Source organism: Ambystoma mexicanum, chromosome 8 (assembly GCF_040938575.1).
Source record: "Ambystoma mexicanum isolate Mex_15411 chromosome 8, UKY_AmexF1_1, whole genome shotgun sequence".
In the NCBI taxonomy this organism is placed as follows: Eukaryota; Metazoa; Chordata; class Amphibia; order Caudata; family Ambystomatidae; genus Ambystoma; species Ambystoma mexicanum.
Genome location: NC_090929.1, coordinates 17410542 through 17434850, shown reverse-complemented (window position 1 = coordinate 17434850; position 24309 = coordinate 17410542). Strand labels below are relative to the sequence as shown.

At 48.9% G+C, this 24309-nt stretch overlaps 1 protein-coding gene across 4 annotated transcripts in view; it reads right to left on the bottom strand.

Annotated features, from left to right (window-relative positions):
• Positions 1 to 3414: 3414 nt before the first annotated feature.
• Positions 3415 to 24309, bottom strand: part of GOLGA2 (golgin A2) — a 918457-nt gene continuing 897562 nt past the window's right edge. For all 4 annotated transcript variants that reach the window (XM_069609145.1, XM_069609147.1, XM_069609148.1 and 1 more), the window contains 2 exons: positions 6926 to 7091; positions 3415 to 6543 (listed from right to left, as the gene is read on the bottom strand). In XM_069609145.1, the coding sequence (XP_069465246.1) occupies positions 6296 to 6543; positions 6926 to 7091 (414 nt within the window). In that variant the 3' untranslated portion in view covers positions 3415 to 6295. The remainder of the gene's footprint in view (positions 6544 to 6925; positions 7092 to 24309) is intronic.

Sequence of the window (24309 nt, the reverse complement as noted above, 5' to 3'; positions counted from 1 at the left end):
ATAATTAGTAAATAATTAAAATAAATGTTATAATTCTAGGTTTAAAAACCGGGTTGAAAATATGTACACAAGTTCTGTCTATACACAGTGCACTGCACATTTCAGCCATTCTAATCTTCCTGGGCATCGCAACAGGTCACAATACACTTGGTATTGTAAGGCTCTGATTAATCCAAGCTGGAAGGGCAAAGACATAAGAACGCTTCTCTACACTTTCCCAGCCCCTTTTATTTACATATAAACTGCGTGAACACCTAAACAATATGCTTAATCAAAAAAAGTATATTTTCATATACTAGGGTGTCCATGCTTTTGTTCATAACCATACTGCTATACTCTGCATTATTGACTAGCATGCTGGTTTAGAACGGTAACCCCCACACCTGACACATAGGTTTGGGGACATTCCTCTAAACATTGGGTGAATTTGCAGGCTGGGGTCTCGGCTGGGTGGGAGGAAGCAGGTCTTCACAGTCTTTCTAAGGTAACGCCAGGTCCGGCACATTCTGTACCAGGGCAGAACTTTGCTGGTAGGATGGGTCTCAGCAGTTTGTAGGTTCAGGCAGGTCTCTGTACCACTTCTCTGCAGTTTGACGCCTTCTTCCAAACTCACCCTTCAAATGTACTAGCTTAGAGAGCAGATAATCTTTGTATACCATCAGATATCTCTGACAGATCTCTCTGTCCTCCCTAGGGACTAGGGAGGGAAACCACACACCCCAATCTCAGATTTGCTTCCATTCAAACCGTCTTGTAGCCCGTCAAACAGTGGAGTCCGCTTCACTCAATTCCATGGAAAACCTCTGAAGTGTAGATTCCGACTTGTACCCCAGACGCATTCACACAATTGCATAGATATGGTAGTGGCAACTGTAGCCTTGGTGTCTGGGTAGGCAGTAGCCATAACCATGTACATTGGTACCCCACGCAGCCACTCAGAAATAATGTCCAGCTGTTGTACTGCATTTCACATCTGGGTTCCCAGTAGTGAACACTCTGGGTTCCCAGGAGTATATACTGTGACCCCCTGGCTGATCACGGAGGTGGGGTCGACAAGGGGGGTTTGGTAACTGTACAAGCATGGTGTGTGAAAGATCCCCTGGCTACAGCCACCATGCCACAAACAGGCAGCGGATCGACACAAGAGGCTACCTTTGCACACCATCTCTTTAAAGGATTCGTTAAACTACTGGTGGCGGTGTACTGATGACCAGGATAACAATATGGGCTTAGTACCCGGGGTAGATCAGAAGGGGACCTTCAATCTCAATGGGTCATTGGGGAAACAGTACCTTTGGTGGACTCGCACAGAGAACAGAGGGGTGGCAATAAAGAAAGTATAGCTATGGCTGATAAATCTGCCGACTCTTTAAAGCAACTCAGAGTGATAGCCTTATACCACTGTATCCTACCAAAATCCCATCACGTATGCTATACAAATGAGTAAATAGTGACTGGTGTGTAGCGAAGAAGAGTCTGCAACGTTAGGCTTCTATCATGGGAGAGGGCAGTGAAAGTCGGGCAGGGTGTCCAGCCCCTGCTCTGTTTGAGTCTACCCCAGGGAAGATTTTGAACATGAAAGATGGCAGACATCCTGTATGAAGACTATCTGCGAGAGTAAAGGGGGCAGGTCTTGTATCCCCGAAGCAAAGAGCCACACAGAATGGGAAACTAACCAATCCAACAATAGCGGCCAAAGTCACTCACACCTGAGCCCATTCAAGATAGAAGCATTCCCGAAGGCGGAGTTAGATGCATCGAGAGGGAGGGGAGTATCGTGTGGGTATTTAAAAACAGAGCAAGCAGAGGTTTGGAGACAGTTGAGGGATGGAGCAAGAAAAGAGGGTGAGAACAGGAGAAATATGAAAAGTAAAGAAGGAGCATCAGGTGCTGGAGAAAATGGGATATGGATGGTGAGAGGGAGGGGGCGGAGGGAAGAAACATCAAGAGGTCGAGAGCAGAGGAAGAAGGTGAAAAGAGAGGAGGATAGGTGGACTACCCAGAATAGGAAAGAGAAAAATGAGGGCAAGGAGAAAGAGTCTGAGGAGAGTAAGGAAAGAGGAGAGGAGGAGCACAGGGCGGCAAATTGAGAAGAGTGAGACACAAGGTATTAAGCCCCATGAGAGTAAAACTGGTAGTGTGGCGAGAGGCTGACTGAAAAGAGGGAGACTGGTATGAGTGACATATTGCGCACATGGCAGAGCATCTTTGAGGTTCAGGTGAAGCCAGTCGACAGAGGAGGATGAGAAGAGAATGGATGAAGGTCCGATAGTTAGGAGTATGTGGCTTGATGTTGGGGAGCAGAGACTTGTTTGGTAGACATGTGAATCAGGATCCTGGGTGAGGGAGATGATGTCTAGGAGAACAGACGTGGGGGTTTCACTGGGTGTTTTGTGAGAGATCTGCTCCAACCTAGCATTTTAGCATTGACCCAGTGAGCAAGCACCACTCTGGACACGAGACTCGGAGGGTGTCTACCCACTGTATTCAAGCTACCTACAAAAACTGCTAAATAAACCAGGAAGATCAAGAACGATAACAATTGCTCAAAGAATGAGCGACTTGGATAGGCCCGCAAAATCCCTGAGAGGGAGACAGGAGACACAGTTGGAGCTGGTCTTTCTATGTTTCACTATGTCTGATATGACTTAAAAGTGAGATCCGGGCTTGATAAGGGACAGGAGGACTTTAGATTCGACTGTGTTTTGAGTTTTCCAACCCAAAAACACGAATACGATAACTCATCCCGAGACTTTGCTAAATAAAAGATCGGGGTAGTCTTTAACGAACCAGTATGCTGTGGATGATAACATTTCCTGTATCTGCTCTCGTCTCCCAGAGAAACATCCTGAAGGAAGAGCTATTAGGAGGGAGATTTGTTTCTGGGCTCCCACACAGCAAGGCCTGCAGGAAGACTTGCAATGGGAATCAGGGTAATGGTGCGGCCTGCCACTGAGAGCTGTAGGGTATTCATGTCTGACAAGGCTTCAGATTAGGACAATCCAGGAAATAAATCACGTTAAGCAGAGAAGGATGATTAAAAGCACAGCACACTGTGACCCGAAATCTGAGGGGCAGGATGGAACTTGGACTCCAACCTGGGCACAGACAGGCCTCTGTGCACGGCTCTCAGCTTCCATTTAGATTTTCTATTGTTCTCGATGGTGCTGAAGAAAAATGCTATGACCCGGACTGGGGTACGGAAATACCAAAAGTCTGGAAGACAGACATAGTAATGGACATAGAAATACCAGAAGAGGCTCGAACCATGAACATCTTTCGAGCATCTCCAGCAGGTAACAACCGTCAGGGACACATTAAAATCGCTTAAGAACACATTCTTAAGACTCTGAACAACCCCTGCCCGACCAGTCCCAGAAAGCGAGCAGCAAAGCATAACCACCACGAAGGGAGTTTGGTTTGTAGAATACATTTATTCAGAAAGGAAGCAAAACATTCTAACAGGATTAAATCACCTCAGCAACAGAACGTAAAAATTCATTCATAGTGTTTCTTTTTCTACCAATTTCTGTGCTCTCAGACCCAATAAATACAAACCACCTCCAGACCTTATAATACAAGATTTCAGGAGCCCAGCAGATGAAAAAAAAAGCTGCAGAAAGCCTCGGCTTGCGCCAGGAAATTTACAAAATGTTACAGAATATGTACACAAAAGGCTTTAAGAATGGGCCACCCTGGTCTTGCTGCATGGATGGCATACTGACAGGTTAGGCGGTGCTCATGGATCCTTAGTACCTTTATCTGCACTCTGCTGTAGTATTTGCCCCCCCCTCTTACCCTTCTACAGGCAGACATCCAGTTATAATACTACTTGGGCATACCAAGCTCCACTGTACTGAGACCCAACCTTTCAAATTTGTTTAAACAATCTTTGTACGGTGGATCTGTCCTATTTGACTACCCCAAAACTGCAGAATTATGCTGCCATCTGGTTTAAACCCTCCATTAAAAGCGCCCCATCACCTTCTCGGCTCAAGATCGCTCCAGTGCTGTGGACTGGTACAAGGTGTAGTAGCACTACCCTATGTCCCAGGTTAAACGTCGTCCATCATGGCCATCCCAGGACCAGCACCTTGAGTACTGCAACCAATCTGGACTTGCAGATCTATCCAGCCCCTGCACAGCCTCTCTCTGCAGCCACATCTGGACTTCCATATATGTTCCCTATTGTAGTGCGTTCCTACCCTGCCTGCCAAATAGGACCCATGAATTACAGCCAGAGTCGGATTCCCTGCACCACTGTTACACCAGTTCTGACTCTTCCAGGTCTCTGCGCTCCCCCTAATGTTTCCCCATCAATGCTGCCCACAATCCTACTTGTAGCTCCTACATTACAGTTCATAATCAAAGATGGCAGTTCTCCAGTACTGCCCACCACCTCCGAAGTACATCCTCCAGTACTTTCCCATAATCCAAGATTTAGCTCTTCCGGTACTGCCCACCAGCCCAGACATAGCCACTTCAGTACTGCCGCCAGTCTGACGCTATTATGCCAATCAATGCCACTGAATGTTTAGATTCCCTGCATCTCTTGAAAGTGCAGAAATGTCTGTTCTATCCCTTGGTTTAGGAACCACAGCTTCATTGCATACCAACACATATTAATCTATCAAACATTAAAGTAAAGGTAAAATAGCTTGATTGCAAAATATAAACCTTAAAGACCTAGTGAAAGAAAGATCCTAACCATTTGAACACCCAGCTTAACATCAGAGACTGGCCCAAAGGTATCCAATGTAGCTTTGTAGTCTGTACGGCAGCCACACCTAGCTCTCAAACGTACACACTGCTATAAAACAAGCATGTTCATTGAAACCCCCCCCCATGCTCTCGAGAGGGGACTGGTCAGCCCAGAAAGGCCCAACTCACTGGGTGATGCCTGCTACTAATGCACAAAGACTGGAAGGACAGCCAAGGCTTTAAATATCAGAGGTCACTCAGGAGAAAGCAAGACCTCATGGCAGCCCAAGGCTTTTCTCTGGCCACACGCCATCAGGACAGTACAATTTGTTCAATTCTGTTAAAGTCTAAAGAAGAGGCACAAAAAGGGTACAGACAGCACAGACTCTTGACTCTGCACGCGTGGCTCTTTGGCGCTCCTCTACTCATGTGTGCCCAACACACAGTCATCATTGCTTCCTTTAAGGAGCACTAGGTTCCACAGCAGTTTAAAAACCAAGCCACAGTAAACCCACAGACTGGGCTCAGGACATCTTTTATTTCTCCCGCTGAGTTTATCTTTGTAACTGTTTTTGGGGATTTGGATGCCTGGCAGCAGAATACACCCCCAAATCTACAGTAAAAACCAAGGCCAGGAAGCCCCCAGCTGGGAAAGATGCAAAAACATAGCATTGCTGCACTCACCGAAACACATCAATTTGAGGGCTCATCTCTTAATAGAATCTCTTTATCCAATATATATTTTTTAAATAAATACATTTTTCAGATGTACACAAGGTGGAATTCTCCATCCCTAAAAGTGCATTGGTACGTTACTTCCAGTACGCATGCCCAGGACACAACCATTGAAGGCCTCCTCTGTGCTGAGAATGACCTGCAAAGCTTCGGCTATCTGCTGTGTTCCATCATTTGCTTCCAGACAAGATCGGACCAAGCCAGGAAGATGACCAATCCTTTGTCACATCGTTTTACACTCCACAGAAAGTGCGGAGACAAACAGGTAGGAGGGTGTGTGTGTGTGAGGTGGGAGGGTATGTGTGAGGTGGGGGGCTATGTCTGTAGTGTGTGTGTATGTATGTATGTATGTTAGTATGAATCAGAGGGTGGGCAGATGTGTACAAGAGGGATAGAATAATAGAAGTGAGGGGGAAGATCGTAGCATGGAATAGGTTGTGTGTGGGTGGACTTGAGGGTATGCATTTGAAGGGACAGAAGGATACACCAAAGTGCTGAATATCGGGGGAAGCGTGGCCGGCATGATCTGGAAGGATGCTCTTCTGACTGCAGGGATGAACTCTGCAAAGAGGTGGATAAACAGAGCTCCACTGACTGACATCAGAGTAGCCACATAGCCACCTCCTTCCTATCTTACATATGGATGTTTTCAGCACCCCACATCAAAATGAATCGCACACTCGAAGCCCGCCTTGAGCTGCTGAACGTTACGAAGGACTCTCCTGGGCTGCTGGTCATAATGTCTATAAAACCCCATGGCACTAGTCAGAATGGAAGAAGGGAGAACTCGAGGAGAAGTTCAGGCCCTTATTAGTTCTTGGGAATAACTCTGTTCCTTCCCAGCTGGTTTGAACTCAGGTTAAATGATCATGATGCGAACCTCGTCATTGTCATCTGCTCGGTAGAAGAAAGGAATGCAGGGGTTCTCAAGAAGGGAAGCATGCCGCTGCTGGGGATTCTGGATTTCATGTAAGAGCTGCATGATCTGCTTTGCCGTTGGGTCGTCTGTGCTTGGATGAGGGGGTTGGCTGTTGCTGACCACATGCGAGGCTTTGGGAACGGCTTCATCCTGCTCCATCTGCTCCGAAAGACTGATTTCCTGCAAGCCTGTATAGACATCAAGTGAGGTTCAGTAAGCATAGAATTTTAGCAAAAGCACTAAGCCCCGACTTTCCGCTCATTGCACGCCAGACAAGCTATTACTAGCTATTACTATCCGCTTCTACTTTGGAAAGCCCCACCACTCCATGCCTGGGAACCCTGACCCAGTCCCCGCATGTGTCCCACCACCTTCCCAAGACAATGGCCCATCCCTATCCAACTGTCGTGGACATGCCTTCTGCAGAACCGAAAGACTATTCCTGCTTCAAAGGCCTACCTTCTAACTGCGCGCGCACATCAAACTGTCAAACATCCAATACAACTTAATGTCCCAGAGCTCTCCCCGAACACCCTGGAAGCAGAATCAATGGCAGTAAGTCCAGCTCACCTTCTCCATCTGTGGGGTGGAGCTCCACGCGCCTCTCAATGGGAAGAGTGCCCTCATCATTCATCAACCTGCCTGCAGTCGAGTTGACTTCCATGAATCTCCTGTACCATTCATCCCTCTCTCCAACCAAGCGCATAACGAGGCTTTGCAACTCCATTAGCTTCAGCTGCACAAGGAAGAGAAAACATGCTTACTGGAAGGGAAGTCTGACGCTGGCTCACCTTATATGCAGCACTAAAAACATGATTTGCTGCCTGCAGAGTTAATTTACGGGTATTCTGCAAAGAATCGAACAAGACCGAAGAATTACCAATGTCCAGCAACCCACGATTAAGAGAACGATCAGCAACCTATCGCATCAAACCCAGTTTTCAGGGGGAATATCCAGCAAAGCATTGCACCACTCAGGACTGAAAGCGATTATTAAGAAAACCATGACTCCAGACAGAGGACTGGCCAGAGATATTCAAACCATTGCCCAACACCCAGTAACAAGTGCAACACTGCAATCCACTTAGAACAGAGGGGAAATATCCAGCACATCATTCCACTAAACACGGACTCCGTGAGCAATCAGGAAATTATACGACACCAAGAACTCCAGAGGCAATATGAAGGAAGCCATCGCCCGCACGAAATTAAGGGCAAATATCAAGCACACTATTGGGTCACAAACAAAGGGGATGCACAGTAAATGACTACACTGCATCCAGGAATGAGAGGAAAAACGCAGCAAAAGCATCGCACCCCAACTTAGGCAAAAGGGCAATGCCCAGAAAATTATTCAACAAAGACTTCCCCTCTCACTCTGGCTGTCGTCCTCCTTGGGGCCTCTCCCTGTGCCCTGCACTGAAGCAAAAAACCTTGGTGTCATCTTCAACCCCACTCTCGCCTTAAATCACAGGCCTCTCAAAGAAGGCCCACTACCAGCTGCGCCTCTTCAGAGGTATTCTTCCTTTTCTCACTTTCCCCCAAAAGCTCACTGTCTCTCTAGGCTGGACTACTGCAACAGCCTCTTTCTCAATCTGCCCTCTACTCTCCACAACTAATCCAGAACAGGACTGCAAGACTTGTTCTTGACCTCAAGCCCAGGGACAGCATCACTCCAGCCCTGAAATCTCTCCACTGGCTGGCGATGGCTTCAAGGATCAAGTTCAAGGCCCTCTTCATTGTCCACAAGGCTTTCTGGGGCCGGGGCCTGCACTACATCTCTCCCTAAACACCTTCCATCTTGTGCCCTTCGTTCAGTCACCTCCAACTATCTGTGGGTCAGATGCTTCTTCAGGCAGAGAGTGGGGGGTAGATCTCTCTCCTCTGCAGGTGCCTCTCTCTGGAACGACCTCCCTACCCCTCTCAAAGTTGACCAGGGCCACCTGAGGTTCCGGAAGCAGCTCAAGACCTTCCTTTTTGCTCCTGCTTTCTCTCTCCCCTGCTGACCTACCGTTCTGCTGCGCTGACTGGTTGCCTGGCTACCTTCTGAACCTCTCTGGGCACCAGGCTCCTCCACGACCAGTAGCCCCTGCACTGCCTCTGGGCCTACCGTGCACTTAGGGGCTGTATCTGTAACCCTACGCCTCCTGCCTCCTTGCACTTACCCAGAGCTGCCTGCCCTGGCTGCCCTTAGAGCACTAGTGCCGTGACTGCACTTTCCCTTCCCTTCCCTCCCCTCCCTCTGTACTTCTCCTCCTCCTCCTGCACTTGCACGATCTGAATGTCACAAGGCCTAGTAAGATTGATTGTTTTATCTTCCCGCTGTCTTCCCTATCTTGTCTTTCTCACGCCTAGAAATACTTGTGTACAGGCGCATTATAAATTACTCATCATATCATATCATACCAAGCCAAGACTAAGGGAACATATCCACTATCCAGCAATGAGTGGGACTATTCAGCAAATGATCTCACTACACCAAGAGAATGAGGGGATGTCAAACTATCGCACGGCACCTAGGATCAAGGCAATGCCCAAGAAGAGCAAGTTTCACACTGCACCTTGAATCAAGGGAATGCCCAAGAAGAGCAACTATCACACAACATCTGGGACCAAAGGAATGCCCAAGAGGAACAACTATCACACAGCGCCAAGGACTAAGGGAATGCCCTAGAAGAGCAACTATCATACAGCATCAAGGACCAAGGGAAGGCCCAAGAAGAGCAGCCATCACACAGCAGCGAGGACCAAGGGAATGCCAAAGAAGAGCAGCCATCACACAGCAGCGAGGATCAAGGGAATGTCCAAGAAGAGCAGCCATCACAGCAGCGAGGACCAAGGGAATGCCCAAGAAGAGCAGCCATCACACAGCAGCGAGGACCAAGGGAATGCCCAAGAAGAGCAGCCATCACACAGCAGCGAGGACCAAGGGAATGCCCAAGAAGAGCAGCCATCACACAGCAGCGAGAACCAAGGGAATGCCCAAGAAGAGCAGCCATCACACAGCAGCGAGAACCAAGGGAATGCCCAAGAAGAGCAGCCATCACACAGCAGCGAGGACCAAGGGAATGCCCAAGAAGAGCAACTATCACACAGCACCAAGGGAATGCCCAAGAAGAGCAACTATCACACAGCACCAAGGGAATGCCCAAGAAGAGCAACTATCACACAGCACCAAGAAAGAGCAGCCATCACACAGCACCAAGGGAATGCCCAAGAAGAGCAGCCATCACACAGCACCAAGGGAATGCCCAAGAAGAGCAGCCATCACACAGCAGCGAGGGAATGCCCAAGAAGAGCAACTATCACACAGCACCAAGGGAATGCCCAAGAAGAGCAACTATCACACAGCACCAATGCAATGCCCAAGAAGAGCAACTATCACACAGCACCAAGGGAATGCCCAAGAAGAGCAACTATCACACAGCACCAAGGGAATGCCCAAGAAGAGCAGCCATCACACAGCAGCGAGGACCAAGGGAATGCCCAAGAAGAGCAACTATCACACAGCACCAAGGGAATGCCCAAGAAGAGCAGCCATCACACAGCAGCGAGGACCAAGGGAATGCCCAAGAAGAGCAACTAACACACAGCACCAAGGGAATGCCCAAGAAGAGCAGCCATCACACAGCAGCGAGGACCAAGGGAATGCCCAAGAAGAGCAACTATCACACAGCACCAAGGGAATGCCCAAGAAGAGCAGCCATCACACAGCAGCGAGGACCAAGGGAATGCCCAAGAAGAGCAGCCATCACAAAGCAGCGAGGACCAAGGAATGCCCAAGAAGAGCAGCCATCACAAAGCAGCGAGGACCAAGGGAATGCCCAAGAAGAGCATCCATCACAAAGCAGCGAGGACCAAGGGAATGCCCAAGAAGAGCAGCCATCACAAAGCAGCGAGGACCAAGGGAATGCCCAAGAAGAGCAGCCATCACAAAGCAGCGAGGACCAAGGGAATGCCCACTGTTAGGGAGAATTCTCAAAAATGTGCTAATTCCCTTCTACCTTGGAGACCCCCATCTCTTTTACTGGACTTGACTTTTAATTTGTAACCTGGGGAGAGTGAGACTCTCTTTCTCACTCACTCATGTAATTTTATTGACAGAGAGGCTGAGTGTGTCAACTGTGACTCTATAACATACCAAGCCTCACAAGACATGCAGTACTCACTGTAATCATATTTCTGATAATTGTATCTGCTTAGATTCACATGCTGTGCATATAGTCCGACAACTAGTGGTAATCGCAGAGTATTGCATCTTTTATTCGAAGTTCGAAAAGGGATACCGAAATGGGCATGACAGTAACACTATCCCTAACGTGACGAGTAGTGTACCCAAAACTGCTCACGCGTCAAGGTCTCAACGGTTGTTTTTCTTCTGCTGTGAGGCAGCCTTACAAAAGCCAGAGTGAGTTCAGAAGAAGGAAGGTGTAAGATGTCTATGTTCCTTCTACTCCAAGAGGGGAGGAAAGGTGGGCGCATGTGAATCTAAGCAGATGCAATCATCAGGTATACGATTATGGTGAGCAATTAAGCCTTCTGATGATTGTGAATCTGCTTAGAATCACATGTTGTGCATAGACTAGCGAGCAGTACCTAGAGTTGGTGGAGGGAAGTGAGAAGGAACAGTAGTGAAGCGATGTCTTAGTACCGATTGTCCCACCTGGGAATCAGACTTAGAGTGTGTGTGTCCAAACAGTCGTGTTGGGTGAAAGTATGAACAGAACTCCAGGTTACTGCCTTGCAAATGGAATCTAGAGGAACTTTTGCAATGAATGTTATGGTAGTTCCTGTGCTCTGAGTAGAGTGAGCTCTAGACGTGAAGGGTAGGTCTCTCCTGGCCAGATAGTAACACAGTGGGATGCATTTAACAATCCATCTGGAGATAGCTGATTTAGAGACGGGGTCCGCTTCTCTGCCAGCTGCTACTGAGGCAAATAATTGTTTTGTTTCCCTCAGAGGTTTTGTCTTTTCGAGGTGGTATATAACCACTCTCCTGACATCTAGTGTATGGAGGCTTCTTTCAGCTGCATTAGTGGGGTCCTGAAACAAAGTAGGAAGTTCGAATGATTGGATCACATGGAACTTCAAGATCAATTTAGGCGCAAAATGAGGGTGTGTGCACAAAACCACCATATCTTTGTGAATAATCACAAAAGGGTCCTGAACTGAGAGCCTGCAGTTCACCAACTCTCCTTATCGAGGTAATGGTCACCCAAAAGGCAGACATGTAGGTGACATCCTTAAGAATAGCCTTACACTGGCTCAAACAGAGGACCCATTAATCTTGTGAGAACAACATTCAAGTCCCAAACCCGGGAGTTGGGTTGGAGACAAGAGGGTAAAGTCTTTTAACCCCTTCCATGAAAGCCTTGATTGCTGGAATCTTCCACCATGAAACCTTGCTCTGAGATGTGGTGTACGCAGAGAGGGTGGCAAGGTGGACCTTTAGGGAATCAAAAGCAAGTCCTGACTCTAAGAGGTGTGTTAGATAAATGACAATATATTTTGTTGAACAGTCCATAGGGTTGATGTTCTTAGAGTTAAACCAACTGACAATACATTTCCACTTCTAGGAGTAACAATGCCTGGTATTAGGTTTACGTGCCTCCTTGGGTATGTCCATATACCTCTGAGGTAGTTGGAGATTCCCAAACTCTACAACTTCATGAGTCAAGCTGAGTTGAGTGTATGGGGGCACGGATGCCGTTTTGTCCCTAGATCTTGTGGCAGCATGTTGTATGGGCAGGGCAGTTTCCTGAGAGGGAAGACTGACATTCTCATGAGATGAGAAAACCAAGGCTTTCAAGCCCACATGGGTGCCACCAGGATAGTTACTTCTTCCTGGTGCATCTTGTGCACTATTCTGTTGAGAAGAGGAATCAGGGGGAAAACCGAAAGCAAATCTCCCGGATCATGTTATCTAGAGACAGTTCTCTTTGGACCGTATCTGTGGGTACATGGATGCGTAATCTGGGAATTGGGAGTTCTCCAGAGTCCTAAACAAGTAGATGTCTGGAAAACCCCATTCTGCAAAGACGTTGAGTAGCATGTGCTCTTGCAATCGCCACCTGTGCTCTACGGACAGGTGCACGTCTCTGCTGAGCACGTCTGACAGGAGATTGTGTTCCCTTGGAACATGCTGTGATAGTAGGAATATGTTGTGTTTGAGTGCCCACTTCCAAATGTTCTGGGACAGTTTGGATAGCCCTGGAGAATGTATGCTCCCCTGTTTGTTCAGATATTACATTGCCGTGGTGCTGTCTGTAAAGACAAGCTCGGTCTTCCCCTATAGGTGTGCTGGGAAGGCTTTTAGGGCTTTGAACACTGCAAGTAGTTCCAACAGGGTGATGTGATTGGATGCTACTGATGGGGACCACATGCTTGTACCTTCTGTTGGAGGAGGGGAGCACCATACCACGACAGAGAAGAGTCGGTGGTGAGAGTGGCCTCTACTGTGGGGGTGGTAAAGTGTTACCCCTGCAGAAGGTATTCCTTTGAACACACCACTGCAGGGACTGAACGAGGGTAGTCAAGAAAACCACTACATCGTCCCACTGGCCTGACACCATTGGCTCGACAGCCGCTCCTGCACAGGGCCATGCAAAGACGGGCATGTGGAACTAGGAAGACGCAGGATGCCATCATACCTAGCAGCCGCATGGCCTTGCAAATGGTTATTGTTAGGAAAGATTTCTCTTTACTGCACCTTTCCTTCCATCTTTATGGAACCCCCAAACATTTTGCTTTTATTTTTGATCCGGACCTGTACTTTTTACAGTGTTAATGTTAATGGATATTTGAACCGCGCACTATCACCACCGGAGTGGTCCCCTGGCGCTCTGGCGGCTCTGAAAAAGGGAAGGGTGGGGGGTGAGTTAGTGGGAATAAGCTGGAAAAGTGCAAGAGAGCAGATATGTGCTGTTGGCAGCCTCAGCCCCATGGGTCCGTTGGCTGGGCTTGGGGTGTTTTGCAGTCGGTAGTCGTGTGCTGTTGTGCGAGTCTATGTGTGGTTGGTTTCGTTGTTGCAGTGTAGTGAAGTTTGTGCGGATTGTTGTGTTTAAGGCTTGTGGCTGTGTTTGTTTAGAGTTTGAGAGGTGTATGCAGAGGGGGGAAATTGTTAGTGGATTGGTCAATTGGCATTGCTGTCCTTGCAATTATGTCTAGCTGTGATGCTTGCGATCATTCACTATTCCATCTTAGTGTGGCACTTGTTAATCTTCAATATCCTATCTGGATGTGAGGGAGGTTAGTTATCACGATTCCATCTAAGTGTGGAAATTGTTAACATTCACAGTTTCATTCAGGTTTGGCACATGCTAACATCCACATCTCTATCTAGATGCGACGTAGGCTTAAGTGAAGAATTCCATCCAAGTGTGGCACTTGGTAACAGTCACAGTTTCATTTAAGTGTGGCACATGCCAGCATTCACATTTCTATCTAGATGCGATGTAGGCTAAAGTTAATAATTCCATCTCCAAGTGTGGCGCATGCCAACATTCACATTTCTATAATTTCTATCAGAATTCTATCCAAGTGTGGTACATGCTAACATTCATAATTTCATCGAAGTGAGGCAGATGCCGATATTCACAAACCTATCTAGATGCGACGCAGGCTAGTGTTCACAATTCGCTCTAGGTCTGGCACTTGTTAACATTGACTAGTATGTTAGGATGCAATGCAAGGCAACATTTCCAATCCTGTCATGAATAAATTCAGGCTGGTGGTCACAAATCTTTCTAAGTATGCATGGTCTAAGTCTATGGCAGTCTATGTTATGGAAGGGTAAAGTAGAATGGCAGGGGCTTTCTGGAGTAGAGTAATTGCTCTACACCCCACCCATGCCACACTTACAGTTTCTGTTGGTGTCTCTTAACTGCTGGCTTCACTGGCTTCCCCTGCAGACACTTTGTGGAGCTGCCTCCGTTGGAGCCGCCTTTTGCCTTGGGCCCCTTAACCATGGGTAGGTCACTTAAGAGGAGCGGACTGGCCAATCACGGTCCAGGGGCAGGCTGGGAGGCAGGAGGCAGGGAAGACGCAAGAGCAGCCGATAAAGGGAGTGCAAAGGCCGTGGTGTGGGGGCATCAGACAGTGAGAGGGGCTCAAACAGAGGCCCAGGAGCCTTTTTAGTTTAATTGCCTCACCTGCAGCTCCTCGTGGCAGTGGAGGTGGCGGGTGCAGCGTGGTGGATACACCAAGCACAGGCCAATAAAAAGGCCAATCACGGTCCAGGGGGAGGCTGGGAGGCGGGAGGAGGGAGGCAGGGAAGGCAGAAGAGCAGGGGAGAAAGGTGGTGCAAAGGCTGTGGTGTGGGGCCATCAGACGGCGAGATTGGCTGAGAGGCCCAGGAGCCTTTTTAGTTCAATTACCTCACCTGCAGCTCCTTGTAGCAGTGCAGCCTTAAGCTTCACTACACTGGCTTTTGCTCATATGTTATGGGGAAACTGACATGTCCTTCAGGCTGTCAGTACTGGGAAACATGGTTTCCCTTAGTCGTGTTACTACTTTTGGTTAGTTTGTATTACTTGCAGCAACTTATCATTGTACCATGCAGCTTACACTGCAGTACATGGGGGTACACTTTTTGTTTTGCCCTAGACTAACACACTGTGGATTTTTGGTTACTCTAGGTGTGCTCAAAGGATAAGCTGGTGGCAGCAGTGACTTTTCCCCATTTTTTGGGACAATTCATTGTACAGACTTCCAGTGCACTGAAAAGCAGAAGCTTTTGGCAGGCTACTGGAGGGCTGTATGCGTGTTTGCTGGCAGGATGTGGGCTGGGACTGTCTGGTTCCAATCCACAAACTGGTTTCAGTGTGTCTGAGTATAAGCACTAGTGTTCCTGCCAGTGGTCCCGATTGGACCACTGCTGGTGTGTGTGTGGGCTAGTCCTGCTATTGTCTAGTGAGGGGAACTGCTCTTACCTGGCTTTTAGGATAAGAAGAGAACCCCTGCACCCATTCTTCAGAGATCCTGGAGAAACCTGAAGGAGCCAAGACTTCTATCCAGTTGTGAGACCTGGGAAGAAACCGAAGACCTGTCGGAAGGAGGCCTGGTTACCAACTTCTGCTGCTGGTCTTGAGGAGCCCTATCTTGCTGAAAATCTTTAGCAGTCCTGCGAAGGAGCTGCAACCCTAGGCATGGAGGGAACATCCATTCCTGATGTCTGCTCGGGTACCCTGCAAAGAAGAGCCTTCGGAAGTGTCCTGGGACCGTCCTGTGGCTGACCAGCTTCGAGTTTGGGCTACTGTGCTGCCAACGTCACAGTTCCGAGTTGCGACTTGGAACTTTGGGGGATCCTCGGCTGTCCCTACAAGACTCGCCTCTGCGAAATGTCGGCGTCCTAGCATCAAGGGGACCCGATATAGGAGGGAAAGTCTGACCGCGGCAGTTGAGTCCATTTGTGTCTGCGTGCTGCGGTGACAACCGTCCTAAAACGCTTACCTGATCTGAGTCCAGTCCTGAGAGTAGTCCTGCATCGAGGTTTGCTGCATTCTTGATTGGAGAGTCCTTGCAGTGAAAGACACCAACTGGTGATCAGTTAGAACCTGCAACCCCTGCGAATCGAGGACTGCGACTTTTGGCGGGAAAAGCAACCTCGGACCCTCTTCCTTTGTCCTGCCAAGTCTGGGGAAGAATTGGAGTACGGGGGGGTTAAGTTACAGAGCTTCTTACCTACCCCCATACTCCCATTATAAGTCAATGGGCTTATAATAAACCTTAATTCGAACACTTTTTGCTTGCTTGCGCAAGAGTTTCGTAAGTTGGCGCTACTTCTGTTAGCCAGTTTAACTTGTACTCTAACCATAAGAACCCGTCACTGGACCTCAGAGAACCTACCTGCATTGTTTCCTGCTTCAAAGATTCTGTGGAACGTTTACCTGAACTATTGGGCAAAGGGCCCTAGACAACTTAGGGCTGGACAATTTAAGTTGGGGATCATTCTCTGTGGACCTCGAGTGCATAATATAACCTTACCTTTCCAGGAGTTTGTGTTGAAGATTATGCCCTTTAATAAGTGAATGTACATATGTATCCATTTTTAACAGTGTTGTGTGATAACTCAACTTGCAAGTCGTCATTTTTCTATAGTGTGTTTTGGCCAATAAATAATAACTGTATTTTTATATATCCTTTCTTAGTGTAATTTGTGATTGTCATGGTGAACCCTTTACAAGCTCACCACCTCTGAAAAACTTAGCCTAAAACGCCTGTTGGTGCTACCCAAACTGGTTTGGCTACAGTTGTCCCTGTCACAATATAGGTTGGCCTTCTATACATCTGTCCACTAGGCCAGAGTACAGAAAATCAGTCCTAACAGTTGTCCTTTGTTAGCCCTTCTTCTACCATTTTAGGAGGAAGAGGTCTGTGTGTGTGTCTTGCCTTCGGCCGGAAACCTTCAGTGCCCCCGCCTAGGCTTCAGTATGTCTATGAAGGCAGGAAGTGGGGGAGGAGTTTAAAACGCCCTTGCCCTTTATCTGCCAGAGTGCCTGAATGGAACCAGTTCCCACTGGGGGGCTGGCCGACATGATTGGACAGCCACCTGCCCCTTTCTGTAAAATGCTGAGAGTTTGCAGAGGAGTGAGTGGGAAAACCGAATACAAGGTGAGGTTCCGGGGCAGAAGGCAAGTCGACCACTGGAACAGAAGATCCGAAGCTGAAGACGACCAGGGACGCCTGCAGACCCTTCCAGTAACCGTGAAGCAACCACTGCTGTCCTGACCCCGTGTTCTACATAAAAGAGGGACTCCGAAGTGGATGGCTCCTTCTCTTTGGATGGTTGGACCAACCAGTCCCAAGATGAACTACAAATCGAGCCATGTCCCGAGGTGCTGTGACCTTCCAGGGCTGAAAACTGCGAATACCAGGAGATCTCCAACCCATTTGCGGTGCAACGTCTTTGCAAGGCCGAATCGGTCTAGAACTTTGGGGAGCTCCATTTGGATCTTCAGAGGCACAATGTGCAGGACTGCAAAACTGAAGATGATCGACCATGCTCATACCGTCCTTTGTTTGAGCTGATACAAAGGTGCCAAAACCACAGACCGACCAAGGAGACTGAAGACTTCCGTGCCAAGGGTCCTCTCTTGCGACTGCTGCTGTGACATTCCATTCAGAGTCCTTCCTTTCATCACCAGACAGAGGAATCAGGAGAGCCCGGGCCCATTGCTGCTGCACAGTAGAAAAACTAGCTACGTTTGCTTCTTCTAACACTAAGGTACTGTGGGGCTAAAGGTAGAAGTTACCTTAAGCAGAAGAGTCGCTCCAGTGCGACTGGAGTGAGTTACAAGGTGTTTGGGTGTCCTCCCGTACCTCTGGCCCAGGATTTAAAGCTTGTGTCCTTTAGGGTGTCCCTTGTACGGGCCCTATAACTTGTGTTATCTTGCTAAGCATTTTGATTCTAGTAACTAAACCTTTCCAGCTGCTACATTAGACTTTTTATTCACTCCCACACTGACTATTCTGCTAGTTAGGGATCGGACTTACAAAGCACTAGAAGCCATAAAACGTGTTACTAGAACGTCTACAACTGCTCAAGTGTGTATAACCAATCTATTGCTTGCCACAGACTTCGTCTGCTGTGACCTTATGATCTAAATGCCATTACCGTTTATGTATAATCTACGTAAGGGCGCGTCTTTACTAGTATAACAGTAGAACTCTCATTAGTGCCATTCTCTGTAATAATTGTAACTGCGAGCTACTACAATTGAAGCAGTCACCATTGAAAAGTATTGTTCATATTTCCTATGTGTGTTTTCTGTTCGGTAAGATTGCCCACCGGGTTAAAGGCATTGTTGGTATGATCTGTGTTTGAATTGTGGCAAGGCCAACGCAGCCTTTTATCCTTCCGAGGTTGGTAAATGAGTAACAATTTCGATTGGGTAAAAAGAACAAGTTACTTACCTTATCTGGTAGCGTTCTTTCGATGGGATGTTCCTCAGACATATTCCACATCTATGACAGGTAACGACCACAACTGCGCTGCTTCTGAAAATTTTCGGCAGAGGGCGTCCTGCGTCGATACGTTGTTTGTCGAGGGTCGACGTCACCGAATGTTATATATAGGACGCACGGCACCCATAGCCACAGTTGTAGTTTTTTTCCCCCAGAACGTGTGGCACCAATCTCCTGCCAGTATGACTGCAGAAATCCTTGCGGAAATGTAAGCTGCAATCGCATAAGAAATTCTGTAGAGGGGCAGGCTGGGAGGGTGCGATGTGGAATACGTTGGAGGAAAATCCCATCGAAAGAACGTTACCAGAAGATAAGTAACTTGTTCTTCAAGGGGATTGTGTCCTCCGACGTATTCCAAATCTATGACAGACTCCCAAAGCAGTACAAACGTATAGAGGTGGGAAAAAAAATTAGAATTTTAGAATGCCCAATCTATTGGCTGAATAGAGGACTGCATTACCAAAGGCCAAATCCTGCCCATGGATGGAGTCCAAGGAATAGTGTCTCACAAAAGTATGGATAGAGGCCCATGTGGCTGCTTCACAAATGTTGCGAATAGGAACACCCTTCTGCAGAGCAGTGGCGGCAGCCACACCCCAAGTAGAGTGAGGCCGTAAGCCCACTGGAGGGTCCTTTCCCGCCAAACGGTAACACTCGGAGATCGTCAAAATGATCCATCTAGACAAGGTCTGTTTGGAAACAGCCTGACCCAAACGCCTTCCACCATAACCAACAAAGAACTGATCGTCCACTCTGACCCGGGTCATCCGTGAGAGATAGAAACTCAAAGCTCTTCTAGGATCCAACCTATGGAGCCTCTCCTCTTCCTTACCAGGATCTGGAGGAGGATAAAACGCCGGAAGAATCACCTTCTGGCTCAAATGGAATTCCGACAACCTTCGGAAGGAAAGAAGGCCGCACCCGCAGGACAACCCTGTCCTTATGGAACACAGTAAAGGGTGGCTTGGCGGAAAGTGCCTTCAACTCACTCACTCTGCGTGCGCAAGTAACCGCAACTAAACATACAGTTTTAAAGGACAACATTCGCTACGGAAAAGAATGTAAGGGCTCAAACGGAGCTCCCATTAGGAACTTTAAAACCAAATTCAAATCCCATCCCGGCACCTGGAAAGGCGACCTTGGAAACACATTAGTTAGCCCTTTTAGAAACGGAGAAATCAAAGGGATCTTAAAATAAGAACATTCCTCAGACAAGCGCTTAAATATGGACAGCGCCGCCAGGTAAGCCTTAATGGTACCCACTTGCAGGCCCTTGAGGGCTAAAGAAAGCAAAAAAGACAAAACCAAAGGAATGGAACATTGGAAAGGATCCACATTCTGTACCCTGCACCAGTCACAGAACTTTCTCCAACGGCAACAGTACAGGGATTTCGTTGCGGGCCTTCGGGCCGAAAGCAACACCTCCATCACGTCTTCGGGGAGGTCCCAATCCTTATCCCTCAACCTTTCAGATACAAAGCATGAAGGCTGAGAGACTTGACCTCTGGATGGAGAACCCGACCCCCCTCCCGTGAGAGCAGATTGTCTCGATAGGGAAGACAGCGTGGAGGGCAGATGGACATGTCTAGAAGGTCCGGGTACCACGCTCTCCTGGCCCAGGCCAGAGCAATGAGGGTCATCCGGTAACCGACCTCCGTAACCTCAGCAACACTTGCGGAATGACAGGGACTGGAGGAAACGTGTACAGCAGTGGGAAGGACCAGTCCACTATGAACGTGTCCCCTAAGGCTCCTCTTGGAGGAAATTCCCGCGAGCAGAATCGTTCACACTTCCGGTTGACACTGGGGGCGAAGAGATCCACTTGTGGGGTTCCCCAAAGGGTGAAGATCTCCAACAGAACTTCCTGAGCCAGCTCGTTCTCGTGAAAGACTGTGCTCTGCCTGCTCAGAGCGTCCGCTGCCGAGTTTTCTTCTCTGGCCAGATGAACTGCCGAGATCAAAATTTCCTGCTGGATGGCCCAGGACCAGAGCTGCATCGCCTCCCTGCACAATGGGAGTGACCCTGCCCTCCCTTTTTTGTTGAGGTAGTGCATGGCCACTGTATTGTCCGTCATAATCAGGACATTCTTCCCCCGTAAAGACGGCAGAAAAGCCTTCAGGGCTAGCCTGATGGCCCTCAGCTCTAACAGATTGATGTGGAGTCTGGACTCCGACGGAGACCAACGGCCACTGGCCATCAACTCGTTGGCATGAGCTCCCCAACCTGTGAGGGATGCGTCTGTCACGATAGTCACCTTCGGCCAAGGTTGCCAAAATGGAGCTCCCTTCATCAGATTGCCTTCGACGGCCCACCACAGAAGATCCTGTGCGACCGAGGGCAGAATCTGAACGGGATCCGACATCCTGCCGGAGAACTGCGAACACTGCATCTTGAGAGCCCACTGCAGAGATCTCATCCACAGCCTGGCCTCTGGCACAAGGAAAATGCAGGATGCCATGATGCCGAGCAACATCAAGAACTCGAACGCCTAGAGACTCTGGGCACATTGAAATTGGTCAACCATCTGCAGAATTTGATGAGCCCTCACCTGGGGAGGCGAACACTGCCCAGGGATGTGTCGAGCACTGCTCCGAGATATTGGAGCCGCTGGGTAGGTGTCAAATGGGACTTTAAATTGAGGGAGAAGCCCAGCTTGTGAAGAGAGTGGCAGGCAGGTGACGGACAGATGATCCAGGGCTTGCTCGGGAGAGATCACCCTGATCAATCAATCGTCCAGGTAGGGGTAGATGTGAATCACCTCTTTCCTGAGATACGCTGCCACCACCACCATCAGCTTGGTGACGACCCTCGGGCGGAGGTCAATCCGAACGGCAGGACCCGAAACTGAAAATGCGAGTCGCCAACCGCGAACCTCAGGTATTTCCTGTGCTTGGGATGAATCGGCACATGCAAGTAAGCATCCTTGAGGTCGAGAGACACCAACCAATCCTGAAATTGAAGGGCCTGGAGGACTTGAGAAAGCGTGACCATCTTGAACGTGTTCTTCCTGAGGAGCTTGTTCAACCAACTCAAGTCCATGATGGGTCTTAATCCCCGTCCTTTTTCGGGATCAAAAGATAAGGGGAATACCATCCCTTGTTGCTCTCCGCTACAGGCACCAGTTCTATGGCGCCTTTCTCCATCAGGGATAGGATTTCCTGCACAAGGAGTGGATCCGGACGCTTCAAAGAGAGCTTCCCCAGTGGATTGTCGCGAGGCCTCTGCCGGAAGGGAAGACAGTAGCCGTGGGCTATGATCTCCAGAACCCACACATCTGAAGTAATGGCTCGCCATTCTCCAAGATGCTGCGCACATCTGCCCCCAAACCGGCGAACCATGGGACATGGCCTCATGACTGAGCGGACGCGGCTGCGCCTGAGGGCAAAGAGGCAACTGCCCAAGCGGCTTTGGCACCTCGAGTACCTTTCTTTCCACCTCCGGTACTCTTATGGGGGCCCCTTTGACTGGCAGCTCCTCTTTATCTACCAAAGGTAGAGTAGTACCGAAAGGAACCTCCCCCTCCATTGCTGTCCCCTAGGACGAAAAGGCGGAGGTTGGCGTACTGCTGCGCTCAAAGTCTTTGCTGCAGCTTTGGAGGTCTGCAACTTCTCAAGGCTCTCGTCAGCCTTGCTGCCAAACAGATGGACACCATCAAAGGGCATGTTGAGAAGCCGGGATTGCACATCAGGAGCAAACCCTGCTTCCGTAACCCGCAAACCTGCGTATCACGGTGCTCACAGCCATGGACCGGCTGACACAGTCTGGCGTGTCCAAACCCAACTGAACGCATTCACACATGGCATCCTTGCCGTCTTGCACGCGGGCTAGAAAACCATCCCGTTCTTCCCCTTCGGGAATATGCTCAGCCGCCAAAGATGCACAATTCTACAGAGTGTGAGTGAATCTTGCCAAGGCACAAACAGAGTTGGCTGCCTTCAAAGCCATACCCCCAGATGAAAATACCTTCTTCGCCCAACCATCAAAGCTCTTATCGTCCCCATCAGGAGGGATGGTAGGGTACGCAGCCTGATTTGCGGGGGCCGTAGCCGCCTGCACCACCAAACTCTCTGGAGTAGGGTGCGTCGACAAGTAGCAGGGGTCACTACTGGCTGGGCGGTATTTTTTCAGAAGCGATTCACTGCTGCGAGACTCTCTGGAGCAGTCCAAGCCGCCGCCACCCTTCTTTGCAAAGCCATGTGAAATGGCAACACCAGGTCAGTGGGTGGACCTTGGTCCAGGATGTCTGTCAGATCATCCCGATCAAAATCAACAGGTGGAGCAGACCACCCCAAGTATTCAGTCACCCTTGACATGAGACGCCTAAAGGAGGATTCGGCATGCGTCCCAGGCTCAGGCCTGCCAAACTCCACCTCCGGAGAGGTGTCAAGACTACTGGTGTCATGCAAGGACTGGCGGAGTTCCTCCATCTGACTGTGCCCAGACAAAAGGTCATCATGGACATCAGGAGGCACAACCATCTCCTCATCAGACCCTTCCTCCACCTCCGAAATATAATCCAAAGTTTGGAACAAATCCAATCTGGGAGGAGGAACAGAGTAGGGCTCAAAAACAGGCCTCAGAGACTTACTGAGAGCTTTCCTCAGTTTCCATAGCCCTTCGGGGCACCACCGGCAAATCCTGCACAAACCGCATCGAGGGCGCCGAGGGAATCGGCGTCAACGTCGAACGAGGTGCTGACAGAGTCGACAACTTCTTCGAGGGCGGAGCGTCTTCCTCGAAGGCTTCACAGGTTCCAACGGTCTTGGTGGCGTCGTGGACCGGGACCTGGCACGGCTATTGCGATCTTCCTTGTCCGATCGGGACCTCGACGGCTCCCGATGATCGCGCCCGAGCCCGAAGGTGTACGAGTGGTGGACTGAGCCCGTTCCTTGCCAGCTTCTTAAGAAGGCGCAGATGGAACAGTGCCTTACGATTCGAAAATCGCCATCATCTGCTGGCGGAACACATCCCATTCGGCCCGCGATGAAGACTTGGTGGGACAAGTCAACTGTCTGGCGGAGTCCTCCGACGAGGACAGGGAAGGCGACCAATGACGGCGCTTTCTAGAATGCCTCGAAGAGGCAGAGGAATGGTGGGAACCACTCCGGGACTCCCTGGATTTTCGCCAACCGTGGAGAGTCGCCTCTCAAGTCATCGGTCGAAAGCCCAGCGGACTTCGATTTATGGGGCTTAGACACCCTACCTACCTTTAATTTCTTTTTACGTTCCCGCAAGGCCTTAGACGTCAGGGACTGGCAATCACTGCAGTCATCGGTGGCGTGGCTTTCGCCGAGGCACCAAAGGCAGATGTCGTGCAGGTCCGTGATGGACATCTTCGAACCGCAGTCCCGACATTTTTTAAAGCCCGACTTCGGGGTAGTAGAAGAAGAAATCGCTATCGAAGAGAAAAATAGAGAGCTCCGAGATTCCGAAGCAAACACGTTTGCGGAAAAAACGGAACTGAGGCTACAGGCACCGTGCGTACTATATATAACATCCAGTGACGTGGACCTTCGACGGAGGCCCTGGAGGAACAACGTGTCGATGTTATTGACGCAGGACGACCTCTGCCGAAAATTTTCCAAAGCAGCACAGCTGTGGTCATTACCTGTCAGATATGGAATATGTCGGAGAACACAATCCCCTCGAATAGTAATGTATGTAAATATGTTCTCTGTAAAGCACTTTAGAATAAAGCGCTATATAAAGAACACATTATTATTATATAAACAAGAGTATTTATTGATCTGCCTGTGTATATAAAATACATATATTTTAATATAACTAAGTGTTTCTTTGGACTATTGTATTGACTGGGTTCATTGTACTTGCCTACAACTCACATCCTCCTCATTAGAGAAGCCTGGCTGCTCTGCCATTCTACCAGATCCTTTGGATAGTACAGACCTATACTAAGAGTTGGGGACCTGTATACCAAGGGATAGTTCTATAGAGTTTTACCTCAAGTGGACTTTAGGAAAACTCCCCGG